This window comes from Muntiacus reevesi, chromosome 3, assembly GCF_963930625.1.
Source record: "Muntiacus reevesi chromosome 3, mMunRee1.1, whole genome shotgun sequence".
Classification (NCBI taxonomy): domain Eukaryota; kingdom Metazoa; phylum Chordata; class Mammalia; order Artiodactyla; family Cervidae; genus Muntiacus; species Muntiacus reevesi.
In genome coordinates, this window is record NC_089251.1 from 60,131,849 (window position 1) to 60,149,754 (window position 17,906).

General features: G+C 37.1%; 2 protein-coding genes across 6 annotated transcripts in view; one reads left to right on the plus strand and one right to left on the minus strand.

The window, feature by feature from the left end:
- PUS10 (pseudouridine synthase 10) overlaps positions 1 to 4,714 on the plus strand; it is a 73,474-nt gene extending 68,760 nt beyond the window's left edge. For 4 of the 5 annotated variants that reach the window (XM_065929234.1, XM_065929233.1, XM_065929235.1 and 1 more), the window contains exons 18-19: positions 504 to 603; positions 2,685 to 4,714. In XM_065929234.1, coding sequence (XP_065785306.1) covers positions 504 to 603; positions 2,685 to 2,723 — 139 coding nt within the window. In that variant the 3' untranslated portion in view covers positions 2,724 to 4,714. The remainder of the gene's footprint in view (positions 1 to 503; positions 604 to 2,684) is intronic. The other variant, XM_065929237.1, reaches the window with a different exon arrangement.
- A 1,566-nt stretch (positions 4,715 to 6,280) lies between these two features.
- The window catches only part of REL (REL proto-oncogene, NF-kB subunit), a 47,137-nt gene continuing 35,511 nt past the window's right edge, over positions 6,281 to 17,906 (minus strand). Inside the window, exon 10 of the mRNA XM_065929229.1 lies at positions 6,281 to 17,885. Within this exon, the coding sequence (XP_065785301.1) occupies positions 17,104 to 17,885 (782 nt within the window). The 3' untranslated portion in view covers positions 6,281 to 17,103. The remainder of the gene's footprint in view (positions 17,886 to 17,906) is intronic.

The window sequence follows — 17,906 nt, forward strand, 5'->3', positions numbered from 1 at the left end:
GTGTCACTGGGTCATGTTACAAGAGAAGCCATCAATAATGTCACTATGAGTGACCCTGTGAAAACCTAACATTTGGCAGATATCTGCTGTCATTACTAAAAAATGATGAGACCAAAAAGATGACAGAATTTGTGGCAAAAAAGAAAACAGCTGAAGTTCTTTTTTTTAAAGCACTGAACTACAGTTAATTTTAAAAAACCATATTCAAGCTACAGCGCTTGGAGATGAGCCAAAAGAAAAGTCATGATTCTTGGTAAGTTTGGTGTAAACATAGGCCCTAGGCCCCAGTGTCGGCTCCCAGACTGGCAGGAAATCAGTTTGCCATAGCTTATTTATTGCCATAGCTATATTTTCTAAGATATACGTCCCAATCACAGCTCAGAAATAAACTTCCTTCTGTTGCATTTCTGCTTTTGTTTGTCATTTCCCCTCCAACCTGTCAAATCTCACCTAACAGTTGGTATTACATGACTATCTTCATTTTATCCTTAAATAAACCTCAGCTACATTAAAGAGTTTGTACATGGAGACTTTGGAAGAACCAAGCCAAACATTGGCTCTCTGATGGACGTGACTGCAGACATTCTTGAGCTGGATGTTGAGGTAAACCATTTTATTGTAGAAATGCCTGTTTACACACTGAATTCAGCCAACATTATGCTCTTGAAGCACTAAGCCAAATAGTACTGTTCACTTTAATAGATATTTGAAAATGGTCTCGTTTATGATTCTTACAAATATATAGCTAATTGACTAACTGTGCTTTACATATGACATGAGACCCTTGAACCATGCAAGAAAAGAAAGTTTTCAGTGCCCTTCACATATCCTTTGGACTCTTGTAGAGAATTTAATAAGACAGCCTACTCAGAAACAGGTAGGGATAGAAAATTGGATGAGTCAATGGTTAGAAATAAAAGCAGTCCCATAAGGCTTCTATGATACGGTATAAAAGAAATTCTCCGTTCATATCATCTGAATTGAAATCAGATTACATTCTTAATTAGAAGGATGGAATGAACGGATCTTTTAGGAAACTCTCCATAAATATTTTCCTCACTTGAGCACCAATAGGTATTGAGTCACAAGTTGTGCACTTCGGTAAATATCTGATTAAAAACAGCCCCCCAGCCCACAATAAAAGGGAGGGGGGCAATTTTTGCACTTGGGAGTCATCTCAGTATAAATGAAAAGAAGTGGGTATAATTACGTGGTGTGAAAATAGCCATGTAATCAAATGATCACTGGAGCATTTTTACCTTACCAGCACTTCCCTTGAGTTCTTTCAGGTTAGATTTTATACACCTCCTGTGGGACAACCAGTGATAGCACCTTGAGGGTTGCAGGGAATCTTCTTAGTAAGACTGTCATTTTCAGGAAGACAATCTTCTCCTAAAGAAAATTCCAAATGCATTCATCTTCTTTGACCTTAATTCTTAGGATAGCTTAGAAGTGTCAAAGAGCCAAAGGCCAGAGTTTCTCAGCCTTGACTGTCCACTGCAATCACATGTAGAACTTGAAAAACCCAATAAATATGCCTACTTTCCCCTGCCCTCAACACATACAAGATATTGTGATCAGTAATGTTTGGTTTTCAGGCTTGAAAAACCACCCATAAATTTATATATAGGTGTTTGGTCTATGGCTACTCTCTGAAATGAAACCAAAGTATTTCTTGGCATTTGTAAAAGATACAGATACACACAATACTTATTTGGGCTTTTCTAATAAAAATTCCCAAGTCTTGTATTGACTCATAGATTAACTTAAAAAAATAATTTTTAGTAACTAAGTCATTTCAGGTTTTACACTTTAGGTCTTAAAAAACAATGTGGGCATCGTAGTTTTGTTGTTGTTTGCTTTTTGTAGTTTTTGTTTGTTTAACTTGTAAATTAGGCCCTCTAGGTAGTTAAAGCAAAAGGCAATTTCATACTTCTAATGCCTGGGACATGATGTTTTATGTTGAGACTAATAGTCTGCTACTGTAATTCCATTATAACTTAAAAGATCAAGGTTTTGTTCTAGAAGAGCCAAACCAGGATGCGTAGAGATAGATAAATTCAATATTAAAAGAAACAAAAATTCTATTAATGTGAATGCAAAAATTTCTAATCCTTTTCTAGTTTCAGGTGATCTTTCATAATGATTTATTTCACATTTAGTTGCTAAGTTACAAACAACATTGTAAGTATAAAGACTACTTTAAACGTACTACTTTATTAACATTTATTTAACATTTAACATTATAAGTATAAAGACTACTTTAAATGTAGTACTGTTAGATGCAGGATGGGAAAATGAAGACTAAAAGTTGCTGAGACTTTTGAGGGAAGGTTGGTATTGCCCCCTGCATTCATTCATTTTTCCATAAATAACATTTAAAAAATTTAAATATACTCTTGACTTGTTTATAAATATACTCTAAACTTGTTTTGATCAAAAAGTATGATTAATAACTGAGTGAGTAACCAAATACTCAGTGAATTCAGGAAGAGACCTCAAGTCCAAGAACCCCAAGTCCTAGGAGTGGATTTTAGAGTGTTAAATTGTGATGTTCTATGGCTGTTTTCTTCCAATGCAGTTTCCTCTGTTGCATTATATTAAAACTATTAAATATATACAGCATTACCAGTAAATACTTACTAGAACAATAATGTGTTAATGACTTGTTTTCTTCCTTCTAGTCTGTAGATGTTGACTGGCCCCCTGCTCTGGATGACTAGCTTTCAGATTTGGAAACAAAGAGTAGGCTTTTCCAGCTCAGCATGGACGTCCATCCAGCATACACTGTAAAATGGCTGTTTTTACCCACCATAACGATGTCTTGGAAATCATTTGGATCATGTTGATCTATATATTTTTAAATTTGTTGTAACATCTCAGGATCTATCTATGTGTATAATTTGTGTTGAATTATTCTAAGAATGTCTTACAATTTTTCTCCAACCCCCAACAAGCCAAATTATGAATAATGAAACCATTCATTTAGAGTTACAAAAACAGGATACATTCTGATAATCTGAAAAGTTCTAATTTCTTTCAGCAAAATTTCCCTCCATAGGATAGTTAAAATCATGTTTTAAATTTTTTAAATGATCTTGATAAAAGTTACCTCTAGATTTATACAGCACAGTATCCTTACAGTATTCTAGGATATCAAATGAAAATCTGACATCATTCAAATTTTCCCAGTAAGCTTCAAGCAAGCTATTACCAATAGAAGTACTGTTTTGGTATGATTTGTCAAAATCTTAATGACTCCAAGTTACTATTGTGACAATCTAGAATTGTTACTATTGTGACAATCTAGAATTGTCACTATGTTTCCTGGGGGAGAGGAAGTAACACCTTAGGTATTGAGGCATACCTAAGGTATGAGACTTTTAAATGAGGAGACACAAGTGCCTTCAATGACTTTAATCCCAAGGATAAGATTCTGAAAAACTGACTTGCTAAACAAAGGTAAGCTGATATTATTCCAGAGTGCTTCAATATATTATCTAATTGCAAACATCTTCATCAGGTAGATAAGAGTATTATCATCTCCACTTTATAAATATGAAAACCAAAGAATAGAAGTTAACCGATTTATCTAAAATTCATCTAAAGTTCCATATCTGGGACTAGGACTGAAGTTTCCTGGTCGCTAGGGTCCTTTCTAAAAAACCTTATTTTTGAGCACCTCCTACATGAAGGAGGCACCTAGAATGTCATTTTAATGCACATAACCATGAGAACTGACTTTTGGAATTTAGATACCAAATCAAGCTTACAAAAAAATAGCCCAAGTAAATTTCATGTGAGCTCATATGATTATCATTTGTTAATTAGTTAATCATCAGTTGGTACTCTGAAAAGGAAAATCATTAAATAAGCACAACCTAAAGAAAATGGATGGATCATTAAGAAAAAAGTTTCAGAAAGGAGTCTTATTAAAATTTCAGATATAAGTGCAATTTCCATCACCATGATTCAACTTTCTGAACTTTTTTTGGAACACGTGTGACTTGGATAGTATGGATTACTCAGTTTCCCATCTCTACATTAAACATGCTTTAGAACTACCCTTGTGGTACAGTGGATGAGAATCCTCTTGCCAATGCAGGGGACATGGGCTCAACCTCTGGTCCAGGAAGATCCCACATGTCACGGAACAACTAGCCCGTATGCCACAACTGCTGAGCCTGTGAGCCACAACTACTGAAGCCCAGGAGCCTAGAACCTGTGTTCTGCAACAAGAGATGCCACCGCTATGAGAAGCCCATGCAGTGCAATGAAGAGTAGCCCCTGCTCACTGCAACTAGAGAAAGACCATTCACAGCAACAAAGACAAATAAAAACACAGAAAAGCATGCTTCAGAGATACTAAGTTGTATCATTAACTTTAGGAATCAGGAAAATGCTTTAACTGACATGAAAAAATTTCATATGTGAATGAAAGTGAAAATCACTCAGTGATGTCTGACTCTCTATGACCCCATGAACTGTCCATGGAATTCTCCAGGCCAGAATACTGGAATCAGTAGCTGGCTCCTTCTCCAGGGGATCTTCACAACCCAGGGATTGAACCCAGGTCCCCTGCATGGCAGGCAAATTCTTTACCACTGAGCCACCTGGTAACAGCAAATAACTTTTTCATTGTTCTCAATGCCAGAAAATGAGAAAGGGATAATAGAAATAAACTTGTGGTAAAAACATAAGAACTTTTGTGTGAATGTTTCTCAATTTCTAGGGAAATTTTGCTACAAGAGAGATTTAAATAATTTGAGAAATAGTCTCTTGTAGGTTTCTTCTTGACTCAGCTTTGAATTTAGTAGATCTGCAAATGGAAGAATTAAGAATCTCCTTAGCAATTATTAGAAGACTTCTTATACTTACTATACTGGAATTATATAAAATTTCAAGAGGAAACAGCTGTATATACTTACTCCAACTATTCTTGAGACAGGTTGTTGAAAATTAATGTAGGTCTTTGTTTAATTAGAACTGAAAACATTAAGTAATAAGAGTGCAATATAGTTTTTTGCCTATATAAAAATATTTTAAAATTAGTTTTGTGATCTTCTACTATAACTTGCTTAAATTTTTTTTGTTTTTTTTAGTAACACTGAAGAGAAAGGGCCCTTTGGACTTTAAGTATCTCTTTGTCCCAAATACAGTCTTGTTCCCTTTAAGAAAAACACTGAATAGCTGGAAAAATGAAAAAAAAAATTGATAAAATGAAAAATTTCCTAAATAAGATAAGTGGTTTCATTTACACATCATGTGAAATCAATTTAGAAGTTAAATTTCTATTTCTATAAAAAGCATCTTATTTAAATAGATCTTTTCTTATGGGGTTCTGTTCTTTGATTTTTAACTCCATATAAGAAAATGAACTTTAAGCTTTCCTGAGTTGATTTTTTTTTTTAATGACAGCCTTTATTATTATAGAGAAAATACATTTTATAACATTTTTCAATTTTTTTCATTTTGAAATAATTTCAAACTTGTAAGAAAAGTACAAAGACTGTTTTTTCCTGAAATATATCACCTCAAATACACTAGGTGTGTAATTCCTACAAATAAGGACAAATTCTAACAAACAAGGATATTCTTCTACTTCATCACAATGTAACTATCAAAATCAGGAAATTAACACTAATATTACTATTTTTTTAACTTTTATTATTTATATATTTATTTGCCTGCACTGGGTCTTAGTTGCAGCATGCAGTATCTTTTTAGTTGCCACACATGAGATCTATAATTCCAAGATGTGGGATCTTTAGTTGTGGCATGCAAACTTTTAGTTGAGGTATATGGAATCTAGTTCCCTGACCAGGGATTGAACCCGGGTCTCTGCTTTGGGAGTACCAGAGAAGTCCCCCTGGACCACCAGAGAAGTCCCCTGGACCACCAGAGAAGTCCCCCTAATACTACTATCAATTAATCCACCCATCCGGCTCAAGTTTCACCAGTTGTTACAACTATGTCCTTCATAGTCAGGAATGACACTCTGCATTTAATTAAGTTTCTTTAATCTTCACCAACCTGATACAATTTGTCTTTCCTTGATTTTTTTTTTCCTTTGTATCACATTTATTTTTTTACTTTTATTTTTTTTTTAGAGTTTTACTCCCCCCCCCCCAATTATTTTTATTAGTTGGAGGCTAATCACTTTAACAATATTGTAGTGGTTTTTGCCATACATTGACATGAATCAGCCATGGATTTATATGTGTTCCCCTTCCCGATCCCCACTCCTGCCTTTCCTTGATTATCATTACTTTAACGTTTTTGAGGATTTCAGGCTATTTTGTTGACTTTTCCTCATTTGGGCTTGCCTGAAAGAAACTGAAAACTTACACTGAAAACTGAGTTTATACCAGTACTTCCAACTCCAACCTTCTAGTTTCTCCCTTATAATTAGGTTTAGCTTGCACCTTTCTAACAAGAATACCCACAAATGGGAGATTACAGTCTTATATCCTCTCAGATGTCACATGATTTGATACCTGCAGTTACTGATGACTGGGCTTTGATCAGTTAATGAAGGTGATGTGTGCCAAGCTCTTCCAATTTTTTTAGTTAACCCTTTTTTTCCCTTTAATAAGTATCTTGTAGGGAGACCATCAAACTTTTCATTCACTAGTTTTAGCATTTATTGAAGACTTTCACCTGAACCAATCACAATGATTGTCAAATGATTTTCTAATTCCATCATTCCTTTACATTTACTGGTTGGCATTACACTGAATCCACATCCTTCTTGGGGAATCATGGCTTCCTATTATATTTGATGGTTTATAACTTGTTACTGGCATTTATTTTTATTTCTAAGTGTTGACTTGGCCAGTGGATACCCCTTCCAGCTGGCTCCTTTGTCCTTCTGACATATCCCCATCATTCCTAAAGCATGTTCTTACTTTCTAATACAAAGACATTCCAGGCTTATCTTGTATTTCATCTGCAGTCCTGAAATGGCCATTTCTCTAAGAACTGGTTCCTTTTCATGGAAAATGATGGAAAAAAGATGTGCCCATTGCTACTGTGGCACTGCTGCTCCCAAGCCCTCGCATGGCGTGCATGTGTGCACATACACCTGTATGTTTACATACACATACTATGAGCTTATACCAGTACTTCCAATTCCAACCTTCTTCTAATTTTCTCCCTTTCCTTGTTTGCAGTTCCTTTCTGACAGAAATCTGGCTCCCATTAGCCTTAACATTTTACTTAATAGATCATCCCCCTTGATAAATAACCAATCTTCTATTGCCACACCCTTATACAAGATCACTGAGATTCCCCTCCCCGCTCCCCTCAAATGTTCCTAGGCTCCACACTGTAATCCCACACTGGGCCAGCACTTTTCTCCCTGTGAAAGATGTAACTCTTACCTTGTGCAGAATAAGCAAATGATTTTTGTTCTGAATTGCTGAAGAAGGGAGAGACACAGGGAAGCAAATAAGGCAGAAAGGCAGAAAATGAAAATCTTTTAAGAAGGCATTTTGGTACTAAACAGAATTATCATTTTAAAGGACAGTTACCTATGCAAATATATTCAGCTATAGCATTCCATAAAGATATCTAATGTTTCTAAGCAACCAAAACTGCCTTCTTCTGTAAGGCGTATGCTATAAATATAAGAAAATCTCAAATGTTTTAAAAGTCAGATAGCAAATTTTTGTAACGGCTTTAGAATTTTTTCCATTTATTATCAAGAAAAAAATCACTGTATACAAGATATTACAAAGGTAATAAAATATTCTGTACAAAAGACATTTGACATTTTAAAAATGATTTCAGCTTTTAAGTATCAGACTTAACATTAAATAATTAAACACTGAGAACTTTTAAAAATCATTTTTTCAGTGCTTCCAAATTCATTAGTCATTAAGAAGCATATACAAATATTTAGAACACCTAAAAAAATAGAAGTCATCTAGAAAAGGATTCATCTGGTTTGAGCCATGTATTTAAGAATGCCCATTACCCAAAAACTTGGTGGTTTCCTTTCTGTTTCATCTTAAAGCTGTCTGAAGTGTGTACCACGAGCTCAGCTGTGTCTGACTCTTTGCTACCCCATGGACTGTACCTGCCAGGCTACTCTGTCCATGGAATTCTCCAAACACGAATACTGGAGTGGGTTGCCATCTCCTTCTCCAGGGGATGGTCGCAATCCAGGGATCAGTGATCAGTATTTTTATCTAATTACCCAATAAAAGTGTGTCACCAACGAAGTCTCCTGAGACTAAATTTCAGAAATAGATCCTCAAACACTCCAACTTATTTTTCACTACATTTTATGCAAAGCTATAATATTTGATTGAAGTTTAAGAAAATAAGCAAGATGAATGTTTGCTACCTTTAACAAAAATTTGTATTTTATTGACCTGCCCATATTCCTGAGAACTTGATTAACTGAAGCACCAACATTTTGCACTAATTACTGTTTATTACTGTTTACACATAGGTGTTTAATGATTTTTTGGTTATTCTTTAAATTTCTGAAGTCCAATAGTAAACTGAAGTTGTAGAAATAAGACATGTAAGAATAAAGAGTATAAATGCTGCTCCCTTTAAATATATAATTACTAGCAGGTGTTTTATTTTTTCTTCTAAAACTATAGACATTTAGAATAGAAAAAATATTTAGAAGAAATAATTGTTTTGTACCTGTGTTTTATTAGTGAAGGTAGTGGGGACATGATTACTATTGAGATTTGACTTTACTCACTGATGTTAAGTTTGTACTTTAAACTCTGCTAAGATGTATTAGTTAAAATATTAATTTGACTGAATCTTAGACAAAGGCATAAAACTGGACAAGGCAACTCATATATTTATCTCTGATTCGCTGCCCACATCTGGGCTTATAATGTAAAAAGCATGCAATTTTCTGTTACATGCAATGCAAAAAGCATATACTCCATCTCTGGAAGCAAAACAGATCAGAAATCTTTCAGTGGCCACTTCACTAAGATGAGACTCCTTTTTAGGAATACAGTCATAATACTCGCAACTTGTAGTCAATTTTGGCAAAGAAATTAAGAGTCAGAATTTGAGAACTGGAAGTCACTAATTGACCTTATCTTCAGTATACAATAGGAAATGTTCTGGAAAGGATATGGCCAAATGAAAGTCCTCCAGACCTGGCCTGGGCAATAGCGAGCCATTCTAAAGAGAAAGTCATCTCAGGGTTCTTACTAAAGAATCTAACCCACAGGGATTTGTCACTCTGAACTGGAAGAAATGTCTGGATTGGAGATTATCAGGGCCACAGGGTATATGCATATGTTGGTTTACTAACGATACTTGATTTGTACTATACAGTTTACAGTGCTTCTTATGCATTATTTTACTTAATACAACACGCCTTGTGAGGTAAGTAGGCTGGGAACCATGTGTGTTTTATATCTGAAGAGACAGGCCCATGGGAAGTGCCATCTGCAAAATATTATACAACTTCTAAGTGGCAGAGCTGAAGACTCAAACCCAGATGTCCTGACTGCAAATTACTCTTCCCATTTCTTTTAACACCACACAGTAATTTTTTTAAATCCCTCCCTCAACAAATCAATTTATGATAAAAGAAATTATTTGGGGCTACTAGGCACCCTGGGTCACCAATTTTAAGTCTCTCTTAACACGGACAGCATAGTTCATTTTTCTGAAGCATTAGGTTAGAAATAACCCAGCTATTTGTTGTTCACTAAGGCTTTGAGTAGGGAAGCCCAGCTACCAGTGTTAAAGGCCAGTTAGAGAGTAGGTTCTGATGACAGAAATCAGATAGTGGTTTTCAGGTTCCTTCCTGGCAAGGGGCAGGAAGGAAACTTCTGGGGATGTAGAAATGATTATTTACATATGTAAAAATTTACCAAGCTGTAAATTTAAAGTTAGCCTACTTTATGCACTTTATGTTATCCCTCAAAAGAAAAAGCCTGACATCTTTGAGAGCAAGTCGGTTGTCTCATTCACTTCTATGCTCTTTCTAGCCCCTAACATGGTGCTTTGCACATGAGACATTCAAAAATGTGATTGGTTATATGAATGCTGGAGTTTCTGTGCAAGGGGACGGTGCTGAGGGAATGCCCCAAAGGTGAGATTAAACCTGCCACACAGAGCAGAGAGGAGTAAGTTCAGAGATACAAGACAGTCCTAAGAACTGTAAAATTTCTACCTAATACTCTTGATACTATAGGAGGCAGAGGGCAAAGTATTTCACAAGCCTGGTAATCACTGCTTTCCCTACCAGATTAAATAATCATTTAAGTCATTTATATGATTTAAAAATGATATACTTGTTCACATTTTTTATAATCACATCTATGTCAATTTCATTCTTTCCCTCTGTTAATACTACCATTTATTTAGCACCAACTAGGGATTATGCTAAGCAATGGAGTCCCACAGGTGAATGAGATAAACTATGTAAGTGTATAATTCAGTGCGAGGAGGTCTGCAATGGGGACATGTGCAAAGCTGTGCCTCAGCTAGGGAGGCAGACCAAACATCACACGGCTCTCAAAGGCCATTTGCTGTGGCTGTGAAGAGCAGAGGCAGAGCGGACAACATGTTAAAGGCACGGAGGCCTAGGGACCTGAGAGAGGTTTTTGTTTGTTTGTTTCTCAAGGAATGCTAACTACGTAATATACTGGATTGGAAGTATGGGGAATTCTTTTTTAATTGGAGCAACATGGAAAAGATTCTTGTGAGGGAAGAAGAATGAAGGCCTAAACTAAGAATGCAGCAGAAGTGAAGCAGGGACAAATGCAAGAGTTTTTTAGAAGGCAGATCCAAAAAGACTTGATAACTCTTTCAGTGTGAGGAGAAAAAAGAATAAAATGATTCCGAGGCTTCTATTAAATATCTTCAGTGGCAGGGTCCATGGTAATGCCATTAATGAAAGTCAAGAATGTGACAGGAGCAGCCAGTTTTTGAGAGAAAGCTGAAGCTTTCTTCTGGGCACTCATGAGCTTAACCAGGGGAAAAAATAGCACCAACCGAGCGCTGGGATCGAGACCCTAGAACAAAAGTCAACATCAGAGAGGAGTACCCTAGGAGGGAGTGGTCAAGGACAGGTTATAAATCTGTCGAGCAGAGTGAAGGCTGGTAAGAACACACTAGATTTGACAAGGGAGGGTATCTGGTTACTTCCCAGGATATCCTAAGTAAATAGGAGGAGAAAAGAGAAAGCCTGACAGGCTAAAGAATGACTGGGAAGTGAGGAAAAAGGCTGAACATACTTCATACAGCTGGACAGCGCTGGACGTGAAGGGAGGGAGCATGACAGCAGTGTGGGACAAGTGTTTATTCTTGCTCTTTTAAGCGAGAGGAAACATTTACTGTGTTTATACAAGAAAAGCACTAAATGTTACATGAGGATACAGAAACAAGATGGGAGAGAAAAGGAGGGAACTGCTATATAAGAAGAGCTTACAAAGCAAGAGGTCCTTTTTTCTTCAGAACTTTAAGTGGGGTGACAGAAGAACAGATGAAAGTATAACCACATTTAGAGAAAAAGAAGAAGTAAGCTGCCAGTTTTTAAAAATTATAAAATAAAATTTATGATCAATAAATAGCACCTGAAAAGTAAAAAAAACCTTTGGAAATACTCTGAATACTAATTTAGCAGGAACTTACTTCCACTTAAGACAGGAAAAAACCTGCAGAACAAGTTGGTTGTTTAATTTAAAATATCCTAACAGTGTTTAAGCTGATAAGTGCAAGTTAATACAAAATTATAGGGTTCTGTATTTTAAAAAAAGTTTGTCATCTATAAGCCACTGTCTGGAGATATCCTGGGTTCATATTTTGAACAGGAAAGAAATTATGCCTTCAGGTTTTTTCTGGTAAGTTCTACTAAAGTATATTATATGCTTATGATTTTTACAGTTGTATAATAAAAATATGTCACTTTGAAATCATAACTCAGAAATATTAGTGAGTTAGGTATCTTATTGCTTCTCAAACTATCCTGACCCCCAGTCTTATCTTGTTCTCCCTCCTCATTTCCTAGAATCACTCAACTCAGAATTTTAATTTTCATGACATTCACACATTCCTCATTTTGACAAAACTGACTAGTTTTTAATCATCCCAGTAAATTTATGGTTTGGTTGGATACTGTGCTATGCTTAGTCACTCAGTTGTGTCCTACTTTTTGTGACCCCATGGACTGTAGCCCACCAGGCTCCTCTGTCCATGGGGATTCTCCAGGCAATACTGGAGTGGGTTGCCATGCACTTCTCCAGGGGATCTTCCTGACCAAGGAATTGAACCAGGGTCTCCTGCATTGCAGGCAGATTCTTTACCAGCTGAGCTACCAGGAAAGCCCCTATATAAGTGAAAAGACATTGTTTCTAGCTAGGAATATGCTCAACAATTGTGGTAGGGTCTAGTTATAAAATAAACTAGGTCTTTAATAAATTACTTAGCATCACAATTAAGATTACTGTCCAAATTCTACAGTCATTTTGTCACTGGAATTACTTTGCTTTCAAATAGTTTTGAAAGCAAATAGCTTTGAAAGCAAAGTAGTTAATCATCAACCTGAATGACTGATTCTGATATACATGATTCTGATATAATAAACTAAATGTCACATGAAACAGACTGAAATGTCACATGAACTATAAAAATCATAAACATTTAATAATTAAAGCTATTCTTTTTTTCAAAAACCAAAGTTCTATTAGTAATACTCTGAATGCTCAATACTTACTAAGTGTTTAATATGAAGCAGACATGGTTCTACAAATGCAGGATTCAACAAAAACAGAAAACTTTGCCCTCATGAAGCTTATATTCTAGTATAGGAAAACAAAGACAAACAAACAAGAGTCAGAACATGATAAGTGTTATGGACAAATTTAAAGGAGGGGAGACATGGAGTACCAATGTATATACAGTTAAGGAAGGCCTTGATCAAGTAACAGTTGAGAGAGACTGAAGGGTGCAAGGTGTGAGCTACATATACAGCTGAGAAAAACATTAAAGGCAGAGGGAACACCAACGCCAAAGGGTCTGCAGCAGGAGTATACTTAGGTTTTTTGGTCAAAATTCATTTTTATTAATAGAAAATACTTAATTCCAGTTGTTATACTTAAGTGAAAGTGAAAGGCACTCAGTCGTGGCCAACTCTTTGCAACCCCATGGACTATACAATCCATGGAATTCTCCAGGCCAGAATACTGGAGTGAGCAGCCGTTCCCTTCTCCAAGGGATCTTCCCAACCCAGGGATTGAACCCAGGTCTCCTGCATTGCAGGCAGATTCTTTATCAACTGAGCTACCAGGGAAGCCCATTGTTACAATTAAAGTTGCTAAAAAAAAAATCACCACTTAATCCTGTTTTAACTAAGAAAATGAAACTGTGGCTTAAAAAAAAAGTACTCAGCACCATTTACCTATTTAGATTCATTAGCTGCTTATAACTGTACTTGGTGTTTTTTAAGAGGAGTGCTGAAGCCAGAGAGCCTGGAGTTGAATGAGAAGGGGAAAATGGTAGTGGGTGAGGTGAGGAGAGGAAGGGAGTGTGGGCCTGCTAATTTTAAGGACTTTGGTGTCTACTCTGAGTGAGACCGGGAGCCACTGGATAGTTTTGAGCAAGTGATTATGATTTCATTTCTTTTAAAAAGAATCGCTGTGGGTACTCAACAGAGAACAGACTTGCCTAGATAATTCAATCTAGGCAAGAGAAGATTTGGTCTGGAACAGGATATTAACAGCAAAAGTCAAAAGAGGTTGTCAGCTTTGGATATATTGCAAAGGTGGGGCCTATCATATTTGCTGGTGGATTGGATATGGGAGATAAAAAGAAAGAAGCAAAGATGACTCCATTGTTTTGAATATGAGCAACTAGAAACATGGCATTGCCATTTATTGAGGAAGGACAAGCAAGTTTGGGAGAGAAGATTGAGAACTCAGCTCTGGGTGTGTTGAGTTTGAGTTTTAATTAGAATTTTATGTAGACATGCTACACCAGCTGTTCTACATACACACACAAGCTCTCTCTCTCTCTCTTTCTCCAAGTCTGGAGTTCAGGGATGGGTCTAAGCTAGGGGTAAAATTTGGGAGTTGACAGCATGAAACTGGATGAGATCACAGTGAGTTTGGATGCAAAACAGAAGAGGAAAGGTTTAAGGAAACTTCTACCTCTTAAAACATGGATGTAATTTTGGAAAACTCAGCAGTGGCCACAGGACTGGAAAAGGTCAGTTTTCATTCCAACCCCAAAGAAAGGCAATGCCAAAGAATGTTCAAACTACCGCACAATTGCACTCATCTCACATGCTAGCAAAGTAATGCTCAAAATTCTCCAAGCCAGGCTTCAATAGTACGGCATGAACCATGAACTTCCAGATGTTCAAGCTGGATTTAGAAAAGGCAGAGAAACCAGAGATCAAATTGCCAACATCCACTGGATCATCAAAAAAGCAAGAGAGTTCCAGAAAAATATCTATGTCTGGTTTATTGACTAGGCCAAAGCCTTTGACTGTGTAGATCACCACGAACTATAGAAAATTATTCAAGAGATGGGAATACCAGACCACATGACCTACCTTTTGAGAAATCTGTATGCAGGTCAAGAAACAACAGTGAGAATTGGACATGGAACAACAGACTGGTTCCAAATAGGAAAAGGAGTACGTCAAGACTGTATATTGTCACCCTGCTTATTTAACTTATATGCAGAGTACATCATGTGAAACGCCAGGCTGCATGAAGCATAAGCTGGAATCAAGATTGCTGGGAGAAGTATCAATAACCTCAGATATGCAGATGACACCACCCTTATGGCAGAAAGTGAAGAGGAACTAAAAAGCCTCTTGATGAAAGTGAAAGAGGAGAGTGAAAAAGATGGCTTAACACTCAACATTCAGAAAACTATGATCATGGCATCTGGTCCCATCACTTCATGGCAAATAGATGGGGAAACAGTGGAACAGTGGCAGACTATTTTCTTAGGCTTCAAAATCACTGCAGATGGTGACTGCAGCCATGAAATTAAAAGACACTTGCTCCTTGGAAGGAAAGTTATGATCGACCTAGGCAGCATATTAAAAAGCAGAGACATTACTTTGCCAACAAAGGTCCGTCTAGTCAAAGCTATGGTTTTTCCAGTAGTCATGTATGGATGTGAGAGGTGGACTATGAAGAAAGCTGAGCACCAAAGAATTGATGCTTTTGAACTGTGGTGTTGGAGAAGACTCTTGAGAGTCCTTTGGACTACAAGGAGATCCAACCCAGTCAATCCTAAAGGAAATCAGTCCTGAATGTTCATTGGAAGGACTGATGCTGAAGCTCAAACTCCCAATACTTCGGCCACCTGATGCAAAGAACTCACTCATTAGAAAAGACCCTGATACTGGGGAAGATTGAAGGCAGGAGGAGAAAAGGCTGACAAGAAGATGAGATGGTTGGATGGCATCACTGACTCGATGGACGCGAGTTTGAGTAAGTTCCAGAGGTTGGTGTTGGACAGGGAAGCCTGGCGTGCTGCAGTCCATGGGGTCACAAAGAGTTAGAAACAACTGAGCGACTGAACTCAACTGTAAAGCTAAAGTCAAGCAATTTTAAAGGTATGGATCTAAACAGTACAAAATGTAGAGAACTCCCATACCTTGAAAGCTTACTGCCTTCTGCTCAACTTAGCATTTTAAAGGAAGTTTGAGTTACATGTAAATCTTAGCAACTCTAAAAATCCTAGAAAACCCCCTAGGGGTCACCTTGGGGTTTATTTTAGGGGTCCCCAAAAATAAAGGAATTAATTTTTCCAATGGCATAGCCATTACAGGTTTTACCTTTAATTTGCTTAAAAGCAAATATCCATTCATTCATTTAATTAAGACTACATTAATACATTATAAAAGAAGTAGAAAAAACTGAAACTGAACTGAAAAAACTGAACTTTTGCTTTAATGTTCTCCTTCAGTCTCTCCTGGGGAAATGAGGCAGGACTCTCAGAACAAAATTCTTTTTTTGGGGGGGGTGGGTCAGAATTCTTACCACAAATATTTCAAAAAGAAGAAACAGCAAAGCTCTTTTAAATTTCTATTTTGGAATTTTTCTTTTGTGACTGTTTCCAACTTTGTATTCTACATACCCAAAGTATGTATGGGTTGCTTCTACATACCCAAAACAACCCAAAGTTAGCTGTTTTTTTTAAATGGAAAAATTGATTTTATTCAATATTTAATATGTCAGATTTATCATACATTGGTTTATGTAAACTTTTTTTGTATGTAGGACTCCACAATGCATCATAGCCCAGGAGTTCAGTCTGTCGGATTTATCTACTCTTGAAGCAAAAGTCTTCTGTAAATGAATACTAGACTTTTTGTAACTCTTCCTGAAGTTAGGAAATGAGTTCCTCCCTCTCTTTTGGCTACAGCTTCAAGCACTGAGCATTTGTTGTATTTCAAAAAAGTCTGTCTCAGCAAAACAAGAAGCTCCCAAGCCAAAATTGCCTGTTGGAGGAACCCCTTACATACCTAGTTATAAGTACAGCTGACCCTTGAACAACATTGGGGTTGGGGTACTAACACTGTACTGACAGTACAGTGAAAAATTTGTGCTTAAAACTCTACAGTTGGACTAACACAACATTGTAAAGCAATTATATTCCAATTAAAAAAAAAACTGTATAGTTGGCCCTCTGTTTCTATAGTTCTGTATCCATGAATTCAACCAACCTCCAACTGTGACATAGTTAAGAAAATCTGCATATAAGGGGACCTGCCCACACAGTTCAGACCTATGTTGTTCAAGGGTCCAAGGGTCTATGAATGCGGTATGGCATCAGTCAAGGAAACTTGACTGATATATAAAGGTAGCGTCAAAATAGCATATAAAAGTAGCATATATAAAGGTAGCATCAAAATAGTTACCTTCAAAAGAATTTAATTCTTGAATCACCATTTATATGCCTGCAATGCAGGAGACCCAGGTTCAATCCCTGGGTCAGGAAGATCTCCTGGAGAAGGAAATGGCAACCCACTCCAATACTCTTGCCTGGAAAATCCCATGGACGGAGAAGCCTGGTAGGCTACAGCCCGTGGGGTCGCAGAGTCGGACACGACTGAGCGACTTCTCTCTTTCTCTCAACATTTATATCTTACAAGTTAACTTGAAAAAATTCAAATGGAAATGAGTCATTCAATTGTTCATTCTGCATAGCTCCAATACCTGAATACTGACTACTTTGACCAAAGTTATGACTGTTTGCATTAGTACCGTTTGATGGTCCTGCCTCATTTATCATGCTGTTATCTGCACAATTAAAGTCAGATCCATCAAATGCCTCTGACTGTGCAACAAAAGCAGCAGTACTAGAACTGGTGACTGTTGACATGCTGGAAGAAGACATCTGGTGGAGCTGTCTCAAGTCTCTCGGGTCTAACACTGAATTACAAGAAGGATTTTCAAGATTCATGCTCACGAGTCTCGGATTATCGGTCTCCCTCATGCTGTCATTACTGGGCGTTATCATGTTCACAGGGCAGTTAGGCAGCATGCTGGCATCAGAAATACCATATAAGTCAGCTGGTGATACGGATGATGCTTCCATTCTACCTATGTCATTAGTATTGTTATAAATACAAGCACTAGAAGCATTCAGATCACTCATTTCCAGGAATGGTGGGATAACTTGTGAATTAGAGGAAAGTGTCCCTGTTGAAAAACCACTCAGTGAATTCGTATTGACTGAGCGTGAGGTGGGGTGGGCGATTGATGACCAGCCTGAAGAAGACTGAGTACCCATTGGTAGTATGGCTGAAGCAGGATGTGACAATGTACTTGAGATGGACGCAGAGGAAGAATAGTAGGATTCTGCTTGACTTGAAACAGGCCTGGAAGTTTCTGGCAAAACTGCACCATGAGAAAACAAGTTTGGTTCTGTGGGGAAGGAAATGTATT